This window comes from Lonchura striata, chromosome 6 (assembly GCF_046129695.1).
Source record: "Lonchura striata isolate bLonStr1 chromosome 6, bLonStr1.mat, whole genome shotgun sequence".
Lineage (NCBI taxonomy): Eukaryota > Metazoa > Chordata > Aves > Passeriformes > Estrildidae > Lonchura > Lonchura striata.
This window is the reverse complement of record NC_134608.1, coordinates 22,042,508-22,064,586: the sequence shown is the minus strand read 5'-3', so window position 1 is coordinate 22,064,586 and position 22,079 is coordinate 22,042,508. Positions and strand designations below refer to the sequence as shown.

Below are 22,079 nucleotides of genomic sequence, written 5' to 3'. Positions count from 1 at the left end.
GATCTTTGTCCTTTCAAAGCTATATATTTTCTTTAACAAACACTGATAGTTAAGGCTGAATTTCAGGGCTGCAGTCTGGCCTTCCAAAGGCCTGAATTTTTTCCTAAAAATTCAGGAAATCAACAAATTGACTTAAATTTCATTACCCTCTTTCCCTCCCCTAGTGGAAACCACAGAGGCACTGCATTTACAGAGCCAAATAATCTGTTTTGCATCACAATTTGAAGTTACTTTCACCATAAGACTCAGCTAGAAGTACAAACCAAGAAGAAAGAAGAAACTCTATGCTCCAGTGATTAAAATATTAACACTGTTTATTTTATTCTACAATACCAAAATACAATTTCACCACAGTTCTGTCTGTTTGCACAATCTTAACTCTTTGTTTGAAACTAAATATACCACCAAAAATATTAACTAGTGCCATGACTTTGCCTGTTGTTTTGACAGAAAGGCATCAAGTTAACACTAAGCTTTTCAGACAGCAAACCTTCACAAATATTTCTGGTACAAGCAGATAAAGACTATAGTCATTTGTGCTTTCCAAAAGTGGAAGACTTTTCTAAGTTTTGTAAACCTCACCTTTGTATTAAGATATAGGGATTATGTACGGTGTTAGTTCAGCTGCTGAGTAATACTAGGCCATGGGTTAGACCTATCAACTGTAACCCATTCTTCCTCTTGTAGGAACCGAAGTTCCTCTAGATAAGCAATAGACAGGCAGGACACTGCCACAAGCTTGGAAGTGAGACTGTCTCAGTAATGTTTTCCAAAGCTTGCAAGTAAATTGGGAACATCTCACAGACTTCAGTGGAACCTAGATGTTCTCAAAGGTCGTGCCCTATTCTGCCAGTTATTTGTGTTTTAAAGAACTTTATTCCGACAGAATCCAAGTATGCAGAGCTCTGCAGGATGTGGCCCTTTGGGTCTTTCAGGAAGTTCTGCTAGAGCAGGTGAAAAGTTAAAACTGCAATTTCCCAGCAAGAAATATAAATGAAAGGCTGTGAGCAGTCAAAACTGATACAGTTACTATAGAAATAAGAGTGATAGCATCAACTCAGTGAGATGGAAACTGCAGTTTAGGGGAAACGGCAGTTTGGTAGGGAACTACAAAGCTAATTATGTGGAAGCTATGGAGCTTGGACAAGTGACTGCTGGTTTTAATCTCACTGTACTGGTATTTTAAATATCAAAAGCACTCAAGATAAGAGTCTGGTGTTCTTTTGTTATCACAAAAAGTATTCAGAGTCAAGCTGAAGTTGGGGGAAGGTTTTGAGCAAATACTGTGAAACTCTGAGCAAATCAATAAAATCTTGCAAATTGTGTTTTAAGCTTCAGTCAAATCAGATAGTTAAATTCTCAGAAGTTGCTTCAAAAACACTGGTAAGGCTCTGCTCACTCACAGTTCCAGGTCCAGCTTGCTCACCCATACACTCATAATTTTCAAAATGAACAATATGATTTTTTGCTAATTATTTTTTACACCTTTGTGTAGATTGTCATTTGCATTATACTTGAACAAACAGCGATGATTTTGCATTAAGCAGAAGAGACTGCAGTTCATTTATCCATAACTTGTTTGTCCTTGAAGTGCAAGGATGAAAGCTATATTTATGTCACTAAGAGACCAGATATGATGCCATCCCTGATAGTAAATCTGGAGAGAAGGTGATATGCACTGCTTTTACAATGTCACATGCAGCTTATGGATTCAGATCCCCCCTATGTTGCAACTTCAAGCATCAAACTGTACCAAAATTCAGAATATCACTTATTTTTCCTGCTGCTCTGACACAGAATAGATGGTTTTAGCTGTTGCTCCATTGTCTTGGTTTGAGAAATGAGAATTTCTGGTGTTTCATCTTATATTTCAGGAAATTTCACGACACGTGCGAGAGTTGCTGGGGATTGAGGAGCCTCTCTTCAGCAGATCCATTGCCCTCCCATACAGAGACAATATGGGTCTCTTCCTAGAGAGAAAGGCACCAACAGGAGAGAAATCAGATGCCCTCACTTTCTCACAGTTTGTCCAAAATGCAGGACTGGAGCCCTATACTACAGTTCCTTCTTTGCAAGGACCCCAGACCATGGTGGGAGTGGATGCTCTTCCTGCATCACAAGACATGCAGAGGCAGAATTAGAGACTTATACTGCACTTTTGCCTTTGAAAGAAGCCCAGCAGCCACAGCAGACTGTATCCTTATTACCTTGCAGATTGTTCAAGGAGGTACAGTTCCACCTTTTCACAATTACAAAAAATTGTGCACTGCACTGCCACTGCAACTCTCAGACGTTTTATTACACCAAACCCATTCCCACATTCTCTTTTTTCTGCAATACTTCCTTTGCTTGCAGGAACTAAGTGAAGATGTTGTGGATCAAACTGTAGCATTGTCTGTCTTTCACTTCTGCTTCACAGTTGATTAAAAAAGACCAAAAAACAATCATAGACATATTTTAGGCACAAGGGATTGATAAGAACTTCCCAGATGCCCAAGTGAATAGATTTCTCCCATGCTTCGCTGTCTGCAACTGGGCTTGCTCTGAAACGCAGATGTAAGATAAATGACATATACAATAACTGGTGTACAGGTGTGGCAACAGCTGCTGTCAGCAATCATAATTAAGCAAGGGTCTAGGTGCAACATGCATAACTAATCCTTGGCCTTGCCACAGAAATTATTTCCTGTGAGGCAAAACCCGGCAGGCAGTGTTTTATCATGGTAAACAGTACTGAAACACATGATAGATGGTGGCAGAAAGTACAAAAGAACACTGAACTAGAGAATTTAGGGAATAAAAATTGCTTTGTCCCGGGTGGATTTGGTCAGAGTATCCAGTTACCTGCTTTTTCCTTGAAGGACATATCATAGTCTGTGGTGGTGAGGGGGGTTACCTTATTAGCAGCAAGGAAGTAGAAGTGCTGATGAAAGCCTGTCTCAACAGAAAGAATGCTCCTGACTAAATCACTAGTATGTTGTCAGGATTCAATGGCTTTCTCAAGATCCCTCATGGGGAATAAAAAAATACAAGGAAAAAAAAACCAAAAAAACAGAGACTGGGCTTGATCCTGTTTAGTTTGTTATACCAAAGCTGCAGCCACTACAAAATAATAATTTGGTTTTGTAATTCAGTTTTGTATTGAAGCTGCAATAGAAACACAGTGAAACTGAAGCAGTTCATAGGCCAAGAAGACGATGCAATAAGCAAATTCAGAAAAAAAAATAGAAAAGCTCAGGCAACCAGTAATTTTGCTAAGCAGTGTAGAGACTGAAACTCATAGAAGAAAATGTGTGCATAGGGTTATTGGCTGGAGTAGTGACAGCTAAGTGCTGGTTCTTGCACCACTTAGTCCCATGAAGGGGCTGGGATGAGATCTCAGCAAAGCATTCCTCGTGGGCTTCATTGTGGTGTATGAAGATTTGGGATCATACTCAGCATTTTCCTCTGGAATTTCTGAGAAACTGTTGGAAGCAGCTGTGGACAATGGAGACTTGTTACCTGGTATCACACTAGGCTCCACTACAGCTGAAGTGAGAGATGTCTTGGTGCTGACCAGCCCACATTGTTTTGTAGGACATCTCCAGAGGGTGCCTGGTACAGTAGAGCACCAGGCATCAGATGGCACCAGACAAGCTCTTTCTTTTCTAGCAGCTGGCTAAAGAGAGACTTTCTCAGTGACACAGCTGTCAGGTCAAACCAGGGGAAGGTTCTGGGAAGGGAAAACAAGTGGAAATATTTGCTGGCAACAACTGTCCAAAGCAGCTTGCTAATAATGATAGCGGTTTTATTCAGTGTCTGACTACAAGACTCCTTCTTGGGTCTTTGAGAAACCATCAGACTCAGAGAATTGAATATAAAATGTTGCAGGCATCAGTCAGTCAAGTGAAGTAAAATTGAGACTAATGGCTCCAGAGTAGTCCTCCAAAGGCAAGAATCCTTTTCCTCAAGCAGCCTTCCCATCTTAACATCCTCAATAGTCCAGTTTATGAACTATCAGAAGATCATTACCCCCAAGAACTGTCCTCTCTATATATTCCCATAGGATTTTTTTTTTTTTTCATCCAATGCCCTAGTCTTGATCAGTTGCTTCAGACAACCCTGATTAAGTAGGATCTAGGGACAAAATAACTCAGTCCAGGTCCTCTGTTGCTAATACATCATCTAATGGAATTCCTGGAGCAGAGATGTGGTCCTAAGGACAACACTCTCCAACCCAACAAGGCAGCCCAAGCTTTATGTGAGATGAGGCAAGTTGCAAAGCAGAGACAAGAAGTACCTCAGCATTCAACTGTCTTTCTCCTCTGAAGTAACTGAAGAAGCAAAATCTTTGCTGACAAAACTCTTGCACACAGGAAAGTTTTTGCTCTGCACAGATGAAGCAGCATTCAGGAAAGCTGAAGTCATTGCTTAGTTTCAGTGCCTTCTGGTGAGGCAGATTCTACCACATGATGCTGTTCAGGCCTGCATAAAAAATGACCACCAGCTATTCATGGAATTTCATTTTCCTTGCAGGATGAACAAAAATCAAGTATCAATTATCAGCGTGCACACAGATGTGAAGAGATATTCCCATCTCATACTGCTGGGAAGAATCACACTGACAACCAGACCTTTTTGGTTTGAAACCTCTGATCTAGGACCATTTTAGGTGAGGGATGCTAAAATTAATATTAACAAGTTTAATATAGCTTGTATTTTATGTAGCTCATACTAATTGAGTAACCAGAAGTCCTTGACAGGCTGCATATAAAGTCGTATGACCATTCAGCCATGATGGCACAGCAAGCACCACGGGTACTTCAAGCGCACTGAGCAACGCACTAATTACAGGGCGGTTGTTCCGATGTTTCAGGTCCCCTTTTGTAGAAACAATAGGTTCGAGTCCCATCCAGTGATAAAACCCAAAAACTGCAGATTCGAGTCCTGCAGTAAATCCTGTAGTGAAACTGTATAGTGAAAGGTGCACTGTGAAGTTTTTTTAGGCCACATGTAAGTTAGTAAGTTAGCAGCTTTTACAGCACAGTTTGCTCAGATGCTTTGTGTTAACTCTAAGGGAGTTGTGTGAGTTGAATGCAGTATGTGAATATTTTGTGTGTGTGTGTTAAGAAGAGTGAGTTATATATTGAGTCTGCCACCATTAAAAAAAAATTGACATATGGCCACCCATGACATAAAGCTGGTTTGCTCAAAAATGGCTTTTGATGAATGTTATAAATATATGAAAATCTTGTACAGGACATGTGCAGTTGGATTTTCACTGCACATCCTGGCTAGAATAAAGTAATTAAACTCACCAACATCTCAAAGATAGGATCATAGAGTTTCATTTCTTCCTGAGTTTGGTGCCAGTTGCAGGCTCTGAAATGACATGGCCCATTTTTCTTGAGGGGAAGGATGGAGATGTCAGGGCTGTACACAGTGACAGGACAAATGACAGCAGGCAGACAGCATGTGTGACAGGAGGCAGCAGAGTAACACAATGTCCTCCCAGACCACCAGCTGAGCATTTTTATAAAAGCATGTAAAGCTCTGCTTCTGCAAAGCTATTGCACTAAGCAAGGTGAAAGGGACTCAAAAGCTCAGTGATAGCAGAGCTCATGAACCACCATTCTAGGCACTGGAAGACATTTACTTGTGCTCTGCCACATGCAGGTGAAACACAAACCACTGCCACCAGACTGGTAGCAGTATCTGCCTGCCCAAAGTGGCACAGAGGGACTTTGGTGGCTGCCCATCACTGTTCTTACATACCAAAGGGCAGCAGCAGAGTGACACAAAGGAATAAATATGCAAAGAGCTCAGCTGCCTGGCCTAGTCCTTGCAGGTTGATTTGAAGTCTTTAGCTATACAGCTGAGCCTTGGGATGTGGCTAGTTTTCAAGAACTATAAAAAGCTATTTAATAAACCCTGTTTCATCTCTCCCCCGAGATGATTAAAAAGATAATTTTATTCCAAACATCTCCATGGAGGACCATTCTCCCCATTTGTCTTATCTAAGTTGTGGGGTTATATGACTTTATATGCAGCCTGTAAATGACATTTGTTTACTCAATTAGTATGAGCTACATAAAACACAAGCTGTATTAGACCTGTTACTATTAATTTTAGCAATCCTCACCTAAAATGGAATTTCCCTAGCTCAAGGGCAATCTTATCAATTTGTCCAAGTATGTGAAGACAGGGAGTGAAGAAAGGGACCCAGACTCTCTTCAGTGGTGCCCAGTGATGACAAGGGGCATTGGACACAAACTGAAATGTGCTGGTCCATCTGAAGACACAAACCCACCTTTTACTGTGAGTGTTGCCAAATTCAGAACAGGTTTCCCAGAGACGCTGAGTCATCTCCAGTGATGATACTGAAAACCCACATAGCCATGGTCCTGGTCTGCCTGTTTCCAGGTTATCCTGCTAAAGCATGAGCAGACTAGATGATCAAGAGGACTCTTCCAACTCAAATGATTCCGTAAGAAAAAAAGAAAAAAGAAAAAAAAAAAAAACAACAGAAAAAAAAGCCAAAAAAACAGTTCATAGTGCAGCAGGGAGGCTGGAATCCAAATCTACTCTCATGTTTGTGTGACCCCCTGTGGCAGCAAACTCTCCTACAAACTCTCTAAAATTAATTAATCTGTGCTGATGGCACTTAAGGTATTAAATAAGGTACTGCTGCAAGCAATGTCACTGGTGACATGCACTGTGCTTTTCAGAACATTAAAAAACATCCTGCAACTCCTTTTGTGGGAGCTGATAAATTGCTCAGGATTAACACACGAGTGACAATGTGCTTAGTGGGGAAATGAAAGAAACATGCCAAGGAGAAAGAGACAGCTTTATTTACAGAATTGAAGTGAGGTCTGAAGGGATGAAGTCAGCAGCTGCCTGAGGAGTTGTGTTTCTGAGAAAGTGCATTTCAATCTTTCCTGGCATAACACTTTCTGAGAAAAGAGCTGCTGGGACCAGCAGGTTTGTGTCAACTGAGAGAGGTCCCTGTTTACTCTCCATCCAACCCATCAGGACTCTGACCACCTCTACACTAGGTACTTCCCTGATAAAGGTATCTTCCAAATGCTGCAGGGTGCTAGCAGAAGGATACTGGCAGAGGTCCTGGCTCTCTGCAGGAGTTCACACACCTCTTTCCTGAGGGTGAGCCAGAATTAAAAAAAAAAAAAAAAAAAAAAAAAAACACAAAACCACAAAACCCTGCAACTGGTTCTTTCCCTCCCAGCACTTTTACACAGCCATGATTACTGATGCCCGAGCCAGCTTGACTGTTACAGGGACTGGTCAGGACACTCTGGTGGAGACTCATAAATGTGACTGACACATTCCTCTTGCAAGAACAAGCCCAGGCACCACCCAGAACAAACATTCATCTTGCTGTGCCCAGCAACGTCCCTCCATACACACAAGTGATGCCTGGCTTACAGCCAGGTCAAATACAATCAGATTCCAAAAAGAATCAACCCTGATGGATCAGTACCATGGTTTTGCCAGCTACATTTTAGCAGCTGTCTTCAACCAGCCTGAACGCCATGGTCCCACAAGCCACGGGCACCCACTGCCACGGACAAACGTTGATCATGCAATGAGTAGTAACAGAGCTGCTCTGTTGGCACTGGACTGGGTTTTGCAGTTCCCTCTTTCAGTGACAACGCGACGGTCAAGCAGGCTGTTTCACACATGTTCAGTTCTTCCACCGGATTTGCTAAAAGAGAGAACAAGACATGACTAACAGCAATGCTGAACACAGAGCCCTAGGGGCCAACTTAGTGACTCTCCCAATTCCTGACAAGGATAGCTACAGCCAGAGCGTACCATTTCTATCAGTATAACCATTCATTCCTACCCTGAATGCAAACAAAAGATTAGCTTCCCAGCAGGGATAGAAAGTACATAGGACAGCCATGCCCCTAGACCTAATCTCTATCTGTTTCTGGTGAAGTGTCTGGAAGAAAGAGTAACCATTTCTTACCGTGTTGCTGAGAATGCTGTTTATCTTCTCTTCTTCTGCAGAGCCCCGCTCCACTTTGCATTTATAAGCTGTCAGCTGGATACGATCCTTTAGATCCCGGTAGGTCTAGATAAAGGGCAAAATCAGCACCCAGCTGAGATAAAGGGATACTTCCATGGTTAGACGGTGTCCTGCAGATGGGCAGGGCAACTGTACAATCCCCCATCCAGTTCCCAACACAGAACAATTTCAAAGCACAAATGCTAGGAGCCTCTCTCCTGACTCATGGACTTCTACTGGGAACCTTATCATTTTTCCCAGGCCACAGGGATAAACAAACCCCACCAGGCACAGGACAGAAGTGCACATGGCAGAGAACAGAAAAGCTAGAGAGAAAAAGCAGGCCCATGTCCCAGTTCTGCACACAGCAGCAATCTACCTCTATGACAACATCATGGCACTTGTATTTGGTAGCGAGGTTGAGCCGGGTCTCCACATCTTCCACCAGGCGCACGTACTCCTGCAGCACCTGTGAAAGACAGAAGCATGTCTCAGCTCCCTTCCACAAGTATGTCCTGTCTCACTCTCTCACCCAGTCCCAAAACCTTTCAAGGTTGGTGGTCACACAGAGTTGGCCCCTTCTTTAGGGAACAAGTGACCTCAACAAGACTGTTCAGGATCCCAGAGGTGTTGCTTACAAAGCTCAGAATCACAGAAAAAGTCAAGTTAGAAGGGACCCACAAGGATCATGGAGTCCAATTATTGTCCCAGCACAGCATCATCTCCAAGGGTCAGAACATGTGCCTAAGAGCACTGTCCAAATGTTTCTTGAATTCTGTCAGGCTTCATGGTGTGACCACTTCCCTGAGGAGCCTTTTCCAGTGCCCAATTACTCTCTGCGTGAAGAACCTCTTTCCAGTATCCAACTTAAACCTTCCCTGACACAATTTCAGGTCACTCCCTTGAGTCCTGTCACTGGTCACCCCTCCTCTTCCCCTCACAAAGAAGTTGTAGACTGCAATGAGGTTTCCCCTCAGTCTCCTCTCTCCAGGCTGAACAGACCAAGTGACCTCAGCTGCTCCTCATATGGTTTCCTCTCAAGGCCCTTGACCATCTTCACGGCCATCCTTTAGAGACTCTCTAATAGCTTTATAACCTTCTTATAATGTGGCACCCAAAACTGCCCCCAGCACTTGAGGTGAGGCTGTCCCAGTGGAGAGCAGAGTAGGACAATCCCTTCCCTTGCCTGGCTGGTTGATTCTGTGTCTGATGCACCCAAGGACAACGCTGGCCCTCCTGGCTGCCAGGGCAATGCTGGCTCAGGTTCAACTTGCCAGCGACCAGGATCCATGGTACTGCCCTCCAGTCTCTCATTCCTCAGTCTGTCCATACATCCAGGGTTGCCCCATCCCAGATGAAGAATTCCTCACTTTCCCTTGCTGAACTCTATTTAATTTTGGTGACTGCCCAGCCCTCTAATTTGTTGAGGTCTCTCTGCAGAGCCTCCTTGCCTTCTAGGGAGTAAACAACTCCTTCCAGTTTTGTATCATCTACCAACTTGCTTAGTATCTCATCCAGTTGTGCATCCAAGTCATTTATGAAGATGTTGAAGAGCACAGGGCTAAGGATGGAGCCCTGTGGAAACCCCCACTAGTGACCAGTCACCAGTCTGATGTTGCCCTATTTACTGTAATATTTTATGCCCAACTCATGAACCAGATGCTCACACATGTCATCACTTGTTTATCCAGCTGTGTGCTGGACATTTTGTCCAGGACACCCCAAGAGACATCAAAAGCTTTACTGAAATCCAAAAACATTACATGGAGTAGCTTCCCTTGATCAACCAAGTAGGTTGCCTTTTCATAAAAGGAAATCAGATTTGACAAGCACAACTTTCCTGTGCTGGCTGTGACCAATGACTGTGTTGTGCTCCAGGTTTCTCAATACCTCCCAGAATAATCTTCTCCATAACTTTACCTTACACTGAAATTAAGACTAGCAGGCCTACAGTCTCCAAAGTCCTCCTTCTTGCCTTCTTGAAAATTGGGACATTACCCAGCCTCAAGTCATCTGGCATCTCTCCAAATTGCCAAGACAGCTCAAAAAATCATTGAGAGGTTTTCTGATGACATTAGCTTGTTCTTTGTGGTTTCTTTGATGAATGCCATCATGCCCCATAGATTTCCAACTGAAGCAGCAGATCTGCATAGATTCAGGGTCGACTGGGAGCTGATAGTTTTCTCAGTCATTGTAGTCCAACTCAGAGCACTGAGACCCACTTGATCCACTGTTTATGAGGTGACCATCCTCATCCTGTAATGGGCCAATGTTATTTCTACACTTCCCACTGCCATTAAAATATTTGTAAAAACTCTGTTTTTTGTTCCCCACAATTCTGGCCAGCTTCAACTTCAGTAAAGCTTTGGCTGCACAAAATTTTCTCCCTACAGTGGCAAGCAGCATCTGTTTTCTTCTCATGTCATTTGACCTTGCTTCTACACCTTCCTTTTTTGTCTTTGATTTCCAAGAGAAGATTCCTGTTCAATCAAGCTGGCCTTCTGCCTTGCCTACCTGACTTCCAACATTTGGCAATTGCCTGCTATTGTACCCTTAGAAGGTCATGTTTAAAAACTGACTGATGGACCCCACTGCCAGGGGACCTTACCAATTTCCCAAGCAGCCTGAAGTCTGTTCTCCTCATGTCCAGACCTGAGGTTTTACTGGCACTTTTCCTCCTATCAACAGAATGTTAGGCTACCTCGCTGCTACGGATCAGGTTAACCATTGCCAGCCAAATTAAGAAACTTTAATGTAGCAAAGGAAGGTGGCAATGCACATGGGAAGAGAGTTCCCAGCCAATTTTGTCCAGTTTTCCCTCTTGCAGTCAGAGCTAGGACCCCAGCCCTCAATACCGCTCACACCTTCTGTTGATGCATGGGTTACTCAGCTGTGTGCTGCACCCACCTGGCAAAGCTAGACGATCTCCCACTTCCACCTAGGAAGCAGCTCACCTGAGGAGTCATTCATACACCAAATCCCAACAAAGAGCAGGACATAAGCAGGAGTTCCTGGCTCACCTGCACAGGAGCATTGTTCCTCTGCAAGATCTCCACCACCCGGTGGAAGCCAATAGGTGCCTTCTTCTTGGTGTAACCCAGCCAGTTCTGAAATGAGAACCAAACCTATGTTAACCCAAAAGGATAGCCTCTCCAGTCACAAGAAAATGTGTTTTTTCTCCCAGTGCCAACAACATACTCCACAGCCACCACATACACCACATTGCAGAGCCCTTCACACAGTGCTGGGCACAGGCTGGCTGCAATCCTTTTGGTAATAGAGCTCAGGGGCAGCCCCCTTCTCTGACCTTACTGCTGCAGCCAAACCAGGCCCAGCAGAGGTCTCAGGCAGAGAGAGGAGGAAAGTATTGCAACACTCTGCAGCAGAGGTGCTGGGCCCTGCTGAAATAAAACCAGTCTGTCCAGTAATTCCAGAACAAGCCAGCTATCAGTAGCAGATGCCAGTACTTGGGCCTGTGTCCCCAGCAAGGTTTTCTGCAACTCACCTTGGTGGTGAGGAGGGCATCCACATCACCCCATGCCCGCAGCTTGGCACGGGCTGCCAGGGCAGTCAGCACATACTGCTTATCAGGAATCTGCAAGGCAGAAAGCTGCAGTCAGAACAGTAGCACAGTTCAGGAGGTCTGTGTGGGCTGGACATAAATGGCATCTGCCCCAGCTCTGTCTACACCAACACCCAAGCAAAGAGGCAAGGTGCTGCCTGATGCCATACACAGCACTGCAAAGACTAGGAAGTGGGGATTTGCAAGTGCTGCTGCAGACAGGGTACATCCATTGAAAGTTTCCATATGACTCCCAATTGCCTTTCTGAGACTCCAGAAGGGCCCTGCTCAAAAATGATGCCATGGCCCCCTCCCTAGCTCAGTGCTGAGCCCCTCAAATTCCTCCTACTGAGCTCCTTCATTACATATAGTTTGTCTGCCCATGTTTTCAGCTGGTGCTGCCACAGCAGGGGAGACTCACGCACCTTAAATGTCTTCTTCAGGTTGGTGGGGCTGCTGAACATTCCCTAGAGAAAGCAGACAAGTCAGTGCAAACTCAGAAGGGCAGGCCACAGCACGGGTTATAACACCTGTTATAAGGCATCTGCCTTGCACAGAGTCAATCTTCTCAAGATTTTACTGCTTTTTGCTCATGTCAGGGCCACAGGAGGAAGCAGCTGGCAGAAGAGAGCAACTATCCCACCCCATTAGCTGTCTGGTCTGGTTTCCCTACATCCTCAACTGGTGCACCTCCAGCACTTCTAACACCAGTAACATGTACCTCAGCCTCATGGGATTTACTGGGGTTTCTAGGAGGCAACTCCCTGACAAACTGTGCCAGGTTCAATGTCTTGGGGCACAAAACTCCAAACTGGTCCCAGGGGACAAAGTCCCTCTGAGAGATTAAACATGACCTCTCTTTCCCTTTTTCTCCTTAACATGCCACAGGTTGACCACCCCACATCTTGAGGGCTACAAGGATGAGATGAAACCTTATCTTCTGCCACATCATCCTCACCTCAGCCTCTGTGTAGTGGTAGAAACAGGAATAGAAGAGGGTGGTCACTAGTGGCATGTTGAGAATTGAAGCCTTGCGAGGATATTTCCGAAATAGCTCTGACTGCCCAGCCATCTCCAAGTGTCGATCATTAGCCTGTAGAATCAGGAAGACAGATGGGGAACATAAGCCAAGATGAGCCTGTTGAGCTGTGGGATAGAGACCTAGAGAGAGTGTTGTGACAGCAATGTGCAAACACAGCCCCAACATGCTATCAAGTCTCAGATCTGGTACTTCACATGTGCCTGGCATAGCAGCCTGAATCGCAATTACAAATACACTAGCCAGGATAGGCTGGTTAGATCCAAAGTGGTGTAAGTTAGGGACAGCAAGAGATCTCACAGGTAGTCCCAGCCATCTCCTGACCAGCAGAGAAGATTTCAGACCTCAATGATGATCTGTCGCTCCAGCAGGGTATAATGGTCTTGGATGTGGGAGGTATCCTCAGCTGAAAATGGCAGCCTGGCCAGACATGAAGAAAAGAAGCACTGTGACCAGCTCTTAAGTATAGAATCCTTCACTTACTTCTAAGTACTCTTAGAAGAATTTTTTTCTACCAAACAAGCTCCCACTCTTCCCATCTTGAAAGGCTAGTGGGTACGCAAACTCCTGACCCATTGCCCTCTCCAACTGGCTCTCTCCTTGACAGGCTCCAGAGAAAGAAATATTATGTGGTACCTCTCACAGAATAACCTAAAGTGGATGCTACCAACTACCTCAAGTGCTCAGGCACCCAGACTTTCATCCATCAGAATCTGAAGGATCAGTGATCAGAAAGTCCCTTGAAGCATCTTTCCTCCTGAATAAGCAGCAAAAGTTACTGGACTAGTGATCACCACAAACTGGTGATCAATGATTCCTCATTGGTCTACACTATATCCACAACTCTACTCCCACTCCCCACTAAGGGAAAACCGACATCAGCTCTCAACCCATGTAAGCTATGGCACTGGCACAGAGGTTTAATTTTATTCACTAACACCTCCTGTGAAGAATCCACATCCTTCCCCTGCTTTTGCATTTTTTCTTACCCAATGCAACCTTTCAGAAATTCCCTCCTTTTTTCTACATCCTGGATGTTCAGATGCTCCCGGTACTGAGACAGCTGGAGGGAGAGAGGAAAGAAGCAGTCTGTTCTCAGGGATTTGGGAGATACAGTATTCCAGAGGATGAAATGGGGGCAAAAAGCTTTTGCGTGATTCCCACACTCTGCAGCCAGCCTCCCCCCATGCATTAAGGGAGCTTATGCTCCTGGGAATACTCACAGCAACTTCCTCAGTTCTGTCTAAGAACCTGCAAAAGAGAATTAATAAGCATTAACTTGGAGGCAGGTTCCAAGCAGTGTTCAGCCCTACCACAAGATGGATCAACAGCCTCACCTGAGCAGATCCAGAAGGAACTTCTGCTCACCCGTCTCTCTGAGGAAATGGATCAGATGGCACAAGGCCACCTGCCGCACCTCCAGCTCCCGAAACAAGATCTCTGCAGGGGAGAGAGTTTATGTACAGATGGGTAAAGTAAGATAGTGCTACCAAGCAGAGGGGACTTAGCACAGTGCATGGAGTTGAAAGTCACTGGCAGGATTCAACAATCTTATCCCATCTCAAATCACAGTGTTGAAGGCTGGAGCACAGAAGAGCCCAATCGCTGGGCTGACAGCTGAATTCACAGCCATGTGCCACCTCTACAAATTCATTTTCATTCATCCCATCACCACCACCTACCACTGCTTAAAGCTCTTTTCCAGAGCCATTGTAGGCATCACCATCCCCCCCACCTCCTACGTTACACTTGCTCCTACATTACACAAAAATATTTCATGCTTAGTAAAGCAGCAATAGCCCAAATGCTCTCTTTGTAACTTGCACCCAGTGAAAGAATTACCCCCTCCATCCTTCACTGAAACACACTACAGAAATCCCAGCCCCAGTCATGCTCACCTCTCCTCAGCGTCCGTTTCAGGAATATCAAGACCTGTGAGCACAGCCAGACAGGTCAGAATTAAGACACACAAAAGAGCAGCACACTGGTCAAGGCCTAGAGAAGTTTTTGCAAAGGGCCTCTGAAAACCCAGCTCTTAGAGCACTGAACTTAAATTCTGGTACCCACAACACCCAGGACAAGCAGTGAGCCTGGGCCACAGCTGCTTAGATTCTTGCCTATACTCTACTCTTGAGTTTAGTTAAGCGAGACCAAAATTCACAAAGGAAAACCTTTCCATGCAAAATCCAAGGAATTACAAGACCCAGATGAAGTAAGCTCTGACACAATCCTATTTCCTGTGTGATACTTTAAAAGCCAGAAAAACTGGTGAGGCCAAATACCAGGTCCCAGATCTTCTGTGCTGAAATGAGCAGATTAAACCTTGACCTTCAAGAAATAGTTGCAAAAATCTGTAAGGCTGATGGATCAAAGTCCTTGTTATTAACATTAATTGTGCAGAGTGGCAGGAAAGACAGCAGGAATACAGAATTTCCCAGTCTTTAGCTTTGACACTTTCCAATAACTGTTTGGTTTGAACTAAAGAACACCTCCCAGTCTTGCGAGACCGGGTGGCCAGCTGACTACATTCTCCAAACACTCTCTGTGGGGCCACCCCGCAGTCCCAGCCCTGTATGGCCCCAGCAGGACTCACAGCTGTAATGACATTCCCATCATGCCCTGCCACAGCTTCATCCAACAGCACCAGCTTGTCCTGCAGGGAGCGAAATCTCTCTAGAGAGCAGACCTAGGGACAGAACAGGAAAAAGCAGGCATGTGGGACTTGACAGTCCTCAGGCTGAATCCAAGGTATTATTTATTCCTCTCCCATAAGCCCTTCAGCAACATGAATAACTGCCCTCCCAATGCGTGGAGAAATTAATTCTTATGTAGCTGAAATCACATGCTGCATAATCCCTGAAAATTTGTCCAAAGGAGTTGCAGTCAACCCTCATTACAGCCCAGTCTAGGATAGCAGACAATGTACATTCAGCACGAACACCCTTGTAACAAGACAAAACTTTCCTGTACACCACAAACCACTAGCCCTGACAGGAGGAGGGAACTCTGCAGGCCCCTTTCCACAAAGGAGACCAGAAAAGTAGAGTCATAACTCTTTCTCCCTTCTTCTTACCCCACATCTGTGGCCTCTCTCATCCTTTAGTTCGCCTCAGCCTGTGAGGAGATATGTGCAGAGTGAAACCACAACTCCCTATGTGTTCACTGCACACTGAGGCAGCTGAGACTAAGATTACACTTCCAGTGAAACCATTTCTCTCTTCCTCCCTCCATTTGCCACCAAGTGAGAATGGAGATAAAGTTCCACTCCCTCAGATTTTTAAAATAAACCCAGTCCCAGGGAGCAGAAAGGGTAGAAAGGGACACAGCAGTACAGATACCTACTGTCAAAGCCTTGCTGAGGGGACCACTCAAGTAAACAAAGCAACAAAACCCTGAAGTTCTCCTGCTGCTCCTGAGCTAGTGTGATCCCAGTACTGCCACCTGGCAAAGTAACAGACAGGCAGACCACCACCCCTGCTAGGTGCTGCAAGCAACGCAGATCCCCTCCTTGTTCCCAGAATAGCTAGAAGCACAGAAAAGTGTAGAGCATCTTGGGACCACCCACCCTCCATCTCATACAAGCAGGTGGGAGTGCAAAGTCCTTACCTTGCCCCTCTGCATTCGCCTGACTGTATCTTTGGGGCTCCAGTCACTGCTGTAATCCTGCCATGGCAAAAATAAAGCACTCTTAAGCCTTAGATAATTTCAGCAATCTCTAAGCTGCTTTCCACTTCTGCTGCATCAGGGATGGCTTACATGCAGCTACTCACACTTATCATTCAGCTGCTTCAGGAAAAGTGTTGGTAGGATGTGTATGCACATTTTTCAGGTGCAGATTTTGAACCCTCAGACTCTACATGTGCTGGTGTGGAGGGAAGCTAAAGGCTCATATGTTAACACAGCCTTTCTATTGCCTCAGTAAGGTCTGTCATCATATCCCTTGTAAGAAGTGCATTGCATCAGGTTGTTCTCCTTGCAAACTATGTTGCTTTCAGGACAAACAAAATACATGCAAAATAGACTAACCCAAAACTGAAGGGCAAGGAGTCAGTTTCTTGTTACAATTCAGACAGACTTTGCTGGTGAGCCTTCCACAGCAGGGTGGAGAGCACAGGGACAAGAGAGAGCCTCAGGCAAGCACCTGGGGAGTCACACAAGATAAGGACAATGTGACAAAGGCATTGAAGCCTGGAGGAGGACCACCTTGAGGTAATATGCTACCACTGCTGCAATGACCAGAATTTTCCTCCATCAGCAGGTAGACACTATGATCTGAACACTATGATCTGAAGCACTAGATAAAAAGTGATGGTGGCTTGAGCCACTCCTAACTCAGACACCATAAAGTCATCTAGGTCTCTATGAGGCACTCAAGCCAGTAGTTGCAATTCAGCTTTCTGCCTCAAAAGCCCAGAGAAAAGAAGCAACTAGAACCAGCTCTGTGGACACTGAATTTTAAACCTATTGAAGATTTATTGAAAGCACAAATCTAAGGATGAAAGGTCCTATTGGAAGACCTCTGCACGAGTCTCTCAAAGCAATGTACAACTGAGTGTCAAATACCCTGATATTTTGAGCACCAGAGTTCCATCCAGCACCTCTGGCCAGAGGCATCTTCTCAGCTTGTCACTGTCAGGACACTCATCAAAAGCTGCCACTAATTTTCCCTTTTTTGTCCCACCCCACTTACACCACCCCCATTTGCATTTAAGAGGCTGCATAATTCTTCTCCTTCCTGTTTCACTGCTTCTGCAGGCCCAGAACAGAACACAACCGGGCAGGCACTCTTGCTTCTCCTGCTGTGCTTTGAGGAAGTGCTGTCTGTTAGGCTATGTCATTAATGGCTAACTGACAAAATACACCAACCTGGGTAGGATCAGATGGCCAAGGACAGGTGGACCATGAACCCTAACAGCTCAAGGATGCAAATGCCAGCTACTGGAGGAGACTGGGGTCTGGAATTCAGCTACAAAACAAACCAGATGTCTAAGACCAGCTACTGGAGGGACCCCATACAGTGTGTGTATGTTCCACTAGTGGAATTGGTCAGACAGAAAGAAAGCTCAGGATCAAGCTTGAGTGTTTTCTGTATGTGTCTACTCATAAAGGTGTTGGCTTCTGTCTTGGTTAATCTGTGCAGACAGCTATGTTAGTATTATGCATGTCTGTCTCTGTAGGAAATATAGACTCAGTCCTGTTACTACCTGGACCTAGGGACATGGGATCACAATCTCACACCTAGTAAGAGGAATCCACCTAGTCCCAAAATCCTCTAGATTCTCTAACACTTATGACTGCATATCTGGTAGACAAACATTCCTGCCAGTTGAAATGCCGCCTCTGCACAACTCCCTCTATGTTGTCCCAGTGATTCATGAACAGGAAATTTCAAAACTTTCATATTTAAGAAAATGTAAAAACCACATATGATGCCAGTTTATCTGGCCCAGCATGAAAGCAGCTTACAGACACAGCACTATTTTGAAATCCTTTCCACAGAGGCTGCTAGGCTATTCATTAAAAGGAGTAACCAAAACCAAGACCCCCTGCAAAGCTCTGTACTTCTGAGCAAAAGCAGAGAACACTTAAATTACTGCAACACTGCATTTTGCAGCTCCCTGTCCTATTCCCTGCATTGCCCTCTTCTGTCTGAAATAGCAACTGATCATTTCCCATGAAACCAGTAGAGTAGGAAGTTTACTAATCTCAGTATACAACAAGCATAGGCTGCTCACCTTGTACTCAGCTTTTGGTCTGCGCAGCTCTGGGGCATAGTTTTTAATTCCTGTGTCAGTGAGGGCTGAGAGGGAAAGGCACAGATGAGTAGCACATAAAAATCCTGATTCATATCCACTTCCAAATCCAGCCCCTTATTGGTTTTCATGGCAGAAGAACCAAACTTAAGCATCAAATGGCAATACAGCATTACTCTAAAACAAATGGTTGTCAGTTGTACATAAGTAATTACCCCAAATCACTCTGCGAATTCTTTAATTTCTTTGAGGAAAGAACAACCCATGATTGAACTTTTAGACAGCACATTATTCAGTTTCCCTTCTTGCATCATAAGGCAGATGACACTTCCCTTTTTTTTGGAAATGCTTTGTTTTGTTTAAATCTGCACACCTTCCAGAATGAGGCAGGGACCCAAAACTTACCATCTGAAAGGGACTGGAAACTTGAGAGTTTGTTTCGTCCTGAAATAAAAACACTGATGAGACACTGTTCCTTCACCAGCACCATCTCCTTCACAGGGCACATAAACTGAGACTGCAAGCCCGTTTACTGCAGCTATGCCCCTGTAGAACAAGCCACTCTGTACAGCAATTCACACTACACCAGCACAGCTGGGGCTCACCTGCTTATGTTTTAGGGCTTTGTAGTAGTAGTCTGTGGCATCACAAACCATATCACACTCCATCCCTATCTGCTCTCTTGGTCCTGAGGCCAGGAGAAGTTAGACCTGAATTCACTCATCTACCTACGGAGCAGAGGCTCAAGCACATGGCACTGCAACATAGGCATCCAAATTGCAGCCCTGGTGGATGGACCTGTCCATCTTGCCATGACCTTTCTCATCACCTTATTGTCATAGTTGAGAGTAAAAAACCCCCCTGAGAAAGAGAGGCAAAGTAAAAGCTGTTTTGTTGTCTTGCTGTGTGAGAACAGAGCTGAACTCTTGCAAGCTGTGTATGTTTGCACACAGCCTGCTGCACAGCTCCCCACATAACCAGCCAGCCTGCCACTACTGCTATCATGTGTTTGCTGAACCAACACCAACAGCAGCCAGCTGAGCTCCAAATAAAGGATAATCAATTTGTCTTCTCTACAGAACTGAAAATCAAATGAGGGCTACATGGGTCAAACCATTCCCTTCACAGCCTGCTCTTTTCCACAAACCAAATGGATTGCCACACAGTGTTGTGCTCTACCTTGCTGTTCTTTGGAGCCTGGATTTTAAGAAGACGTATCTCCAAAGCCCCTTCCCGCTCCACAAAAGCATGTGCTCTACTGCACAAGATAGTCTTCAATTTCTGACCAGTGAGCAATACACTTTCCACCTTGAGGAGAGATTGGAGCTTCCCTGTCTTGCAATACACTTCAGATGAAACAATTTACATAAGATAACACATTGCCCCTTGACAGCCTTAAGGGAAAACACAGTTATCAATAGTGTGTATAATAAACCTCACCTTTGAACAGGCTGCTCAGGGAGTAGGAAGAAGCTTGTTTGGGAAGAGCAGCATAGGAGGAAGAGCCTTTCTGTAGGCTGGAGTCTCGGCCATCCAGGGAGCTAGTGCTGCCAGAAGCTGTCTCTTTGATTGACCAGGAGATACCTGTATGCAGACAGGTAATTTTTATCTGAGAAAGAGTCTGTAAAGAATGATCTTCTGGCACAGCAGAAACATTCCCAGCTGTGTTCTGGTCAGTTCTGCACTAGCACATCTTGGTAAGTCTGACCCTCAGCTCTACGTAGACACAGTGCATCTCTCCATGCAGAATTCCAGTCTCATATAATGCTGCTTGTAAAGCAGTGGCACATTGTCCTCCAGAAATGGCTGGTTTCAGCAACATTGTACAGCTGGCTACAGCTTGTGTAAAAGGAATACATAGGCACCCCACTTTTATATAATATTGCATGAGGCAAGGCATAGTCCTTGTTCTAAAAGTACAAAGCAAGACAGTCCCTAGCCTACCTCAAACTGCAGAAGCCTAAGAGCATGCTTTCCTGAACACTGAAGATTAAGATAACTTTCCTTCCCACACAGACAAAACAGCTCTCAGTGTGCATATGCTGCTGACAATGCATATATCTCCCTCCTGCCTGTTCAATACAGTATCCCTTGTTTTCACACAGCTGCACAACACAAATATTTTAAGATGAGGATGGCAGACAAAAAACCACAACAGGTAAAGAGACCCTGGGTGGGAAAACAAAGCAGAGGGAAGAGCTACAGCAAAGGACAAGAAGATCAGTCTTTGAAGGTCCTCTGGGTGACTCATATGAAAATTATCATGGTTTGACAATAGCTAGTAAGTGTCACAATTCTGTGGATCATGAACTCAAAAGCACAGCACACAGGATTGTGTGTGGGCTATGAACTTGCTCCCATCATCACTAGAAACACATCTGCTTAATGTTTACAGTTCCCTTTCAAATTTCAAGCATAAGAGTAATTCTATAAACACACATTAAACCTTGAATATTTGTGCTGTGGGGTCAAAACACAGACACTTTAAATAGTGCCATTTCAGGCAGTGATGTGAAGGAAACGATCACCTAGAATCTCACAGGCCACCTGAGCAAGATGAGTATCAGTCCATAACCACCAAAATACCTGCTTTGAGCTTGGCTACGTATTAGAAAAAAATACAGTGAATTCCCTTCTCCAGAGCAGTCTGCACTCCTCTTTTTTACACAATTTGGGCTTCTGCTCACCCTCTTTTCAGTGAATCTGCTCAGATAAATCAAGTAGTTCATAATGTGACCTGGGAGACTTGAATCAGATTAGATATGCAGAATTAGATAGCAAATAATACTCCTGACTTAAATGATTTGACTTAAGCAGCAAGGATAATTTGCAGTATTTCTGCACTTACTTCCCACAGGTTCTCCACTCCAGCTGACCCTCTCGAGGTCATCATCATCATCATCAACAATGTCGCGAAGGCTGTTCACTGCCCGTTTGGATTCCTTCAGCTATGCACAAAAGAGTGACTTTGCATAAGGACCATCAGAATTGCAGAATGCACTCAGTTTCCTATTCTCATCAGACATCCTCCAAAGAACTTTGAATACAGCTTCTTCAGCTTCCATTGCTGCTTCTTGGGATGCTATTTTAGTCCTGTAGCTGTGCAGCAGACAGAGGAGCCCTTCCTCACTGCTGGGAACCTCAAGGACAACTACGTGGACACTAACAGCTCAACCAGAGGGAAATGCAGTCTGGTGCGTGGGCGAGGAACCACGTCCTAAAGAAATTTCGTACTGGCTACTGTGGAGGGAGAGACAGGAGCCTTTGGTACCCTCTGAGTGGGCAGGAGGTGACAATGCACCTACAGAACACCAACCCTCCGCGATGTGCAGGCCCGAGACCTGGGCTGGGACGGCTACGGGGACCCACCCGGCGAGGGTGTCCTACCGGCAGCTCCAGGGTCGGAGCTCCCTACCTGCGAGAGCTCGTCATCCTCGTCGTCGAAGGTGAAGGCCCGGAACTTGGAGCTGTGCCAGTACTCCTCCTCGTCCGCCCGCACCCTGCTCATCTGCAACGGCACGGCGCGGCTGCCTCAGCAGAGGGAGGGAGCGGCTGCCTCGGGGGTATCACCGGCCCCGGTCGCGGCCCCGCCGCCCCTGGCCCCTCTCTCACCTTGCCGCTCCTCCCGCGCCAGCAGCGCCTCACAGCAGGGCAGGGCGGGGCGGGGCGGGGTAGCTGCGCGCGGAGCACGCCGGGACATGTAGTTCTCCCGCT

General features: G+C 45.3%; 2 protein-coding genes across 3 annotated transcripts; both read right to left on the bottom strand.

Moving 5' to 3' along the window:
* Nucleotides 1-288: 288 nt before the first annotated feature.
* Nucleotides 289-5,651, bottom strand: NOXRED1 (NADP dependent oxidoreductase domain containing 1). Its single transcript, XM_077784408.1, is given in 6 exon segments — nt 289-3,579; nt 3,582-3,872; nt 4,293-4,351; nt 4,353-4,464; nt 5,409-5,573; nt 5,636-5,651. Coding segments are annotated over 6 exon segments (897 nt in total). The 3' UTR covers nt 289-3,325.
* On the bottom strand, nt 5,589-22,010 carry VIPAS39 (VPS33B interacting protein, apical-basolateral polarity regulator, spe-39 homolog). Of its 2 annotated transcripts, none has more exons than XR_013340150.1 (20): nt 21,781-22,010; nt 21,214-21,313; nt 19,806-19,949; nt 18,771-18,809; nt 18,348-18,412; nt 16,219-16,275; nt 15,206-15,298; nt 14,511-14,544; nt 13,950-14,052; nt 13,836-13,863; nt 13,602-13,675; nt 12,957-13,032; nt 12,532-12,666; nt 11,999-12,040; nt 11,517-11,606; nt 11,032-11,118; nt 8,391-8,480; nt 7,973-8,077; nt 7,481-7,705; nt 5,589-6,411 (listed from the first exon to the last, which is right to left on the bottom strand). XR_013340150.1 is itself a non-coding variant. In XM_077784017.1 (20 exons), exons 2-20 carry the CDS (start codon nt 21,871-21,873, stop codon nt 7,685-7,687), a joined length of 1,476 nt encoding a protein of 491 aa, XP_077640143.1. In that variant the 5' UTR covers nt 21,978-22,010; the 3' UTR covers nt 6,816-7,684. The 2 variants fall into 2 exon arrangements, 1 of the variants encoding a protein (XP_077640143.1); XM_077784017.1 differs by lacking the exon at nt 5,589-6,411 and having other exon boundaries at nt 6,816-7,705; nt 21,781-21,873; nt 21,978-22,010.
* Between the last annotated feature and the right edge of the window lie 69 nt (nt 22,011-22,079).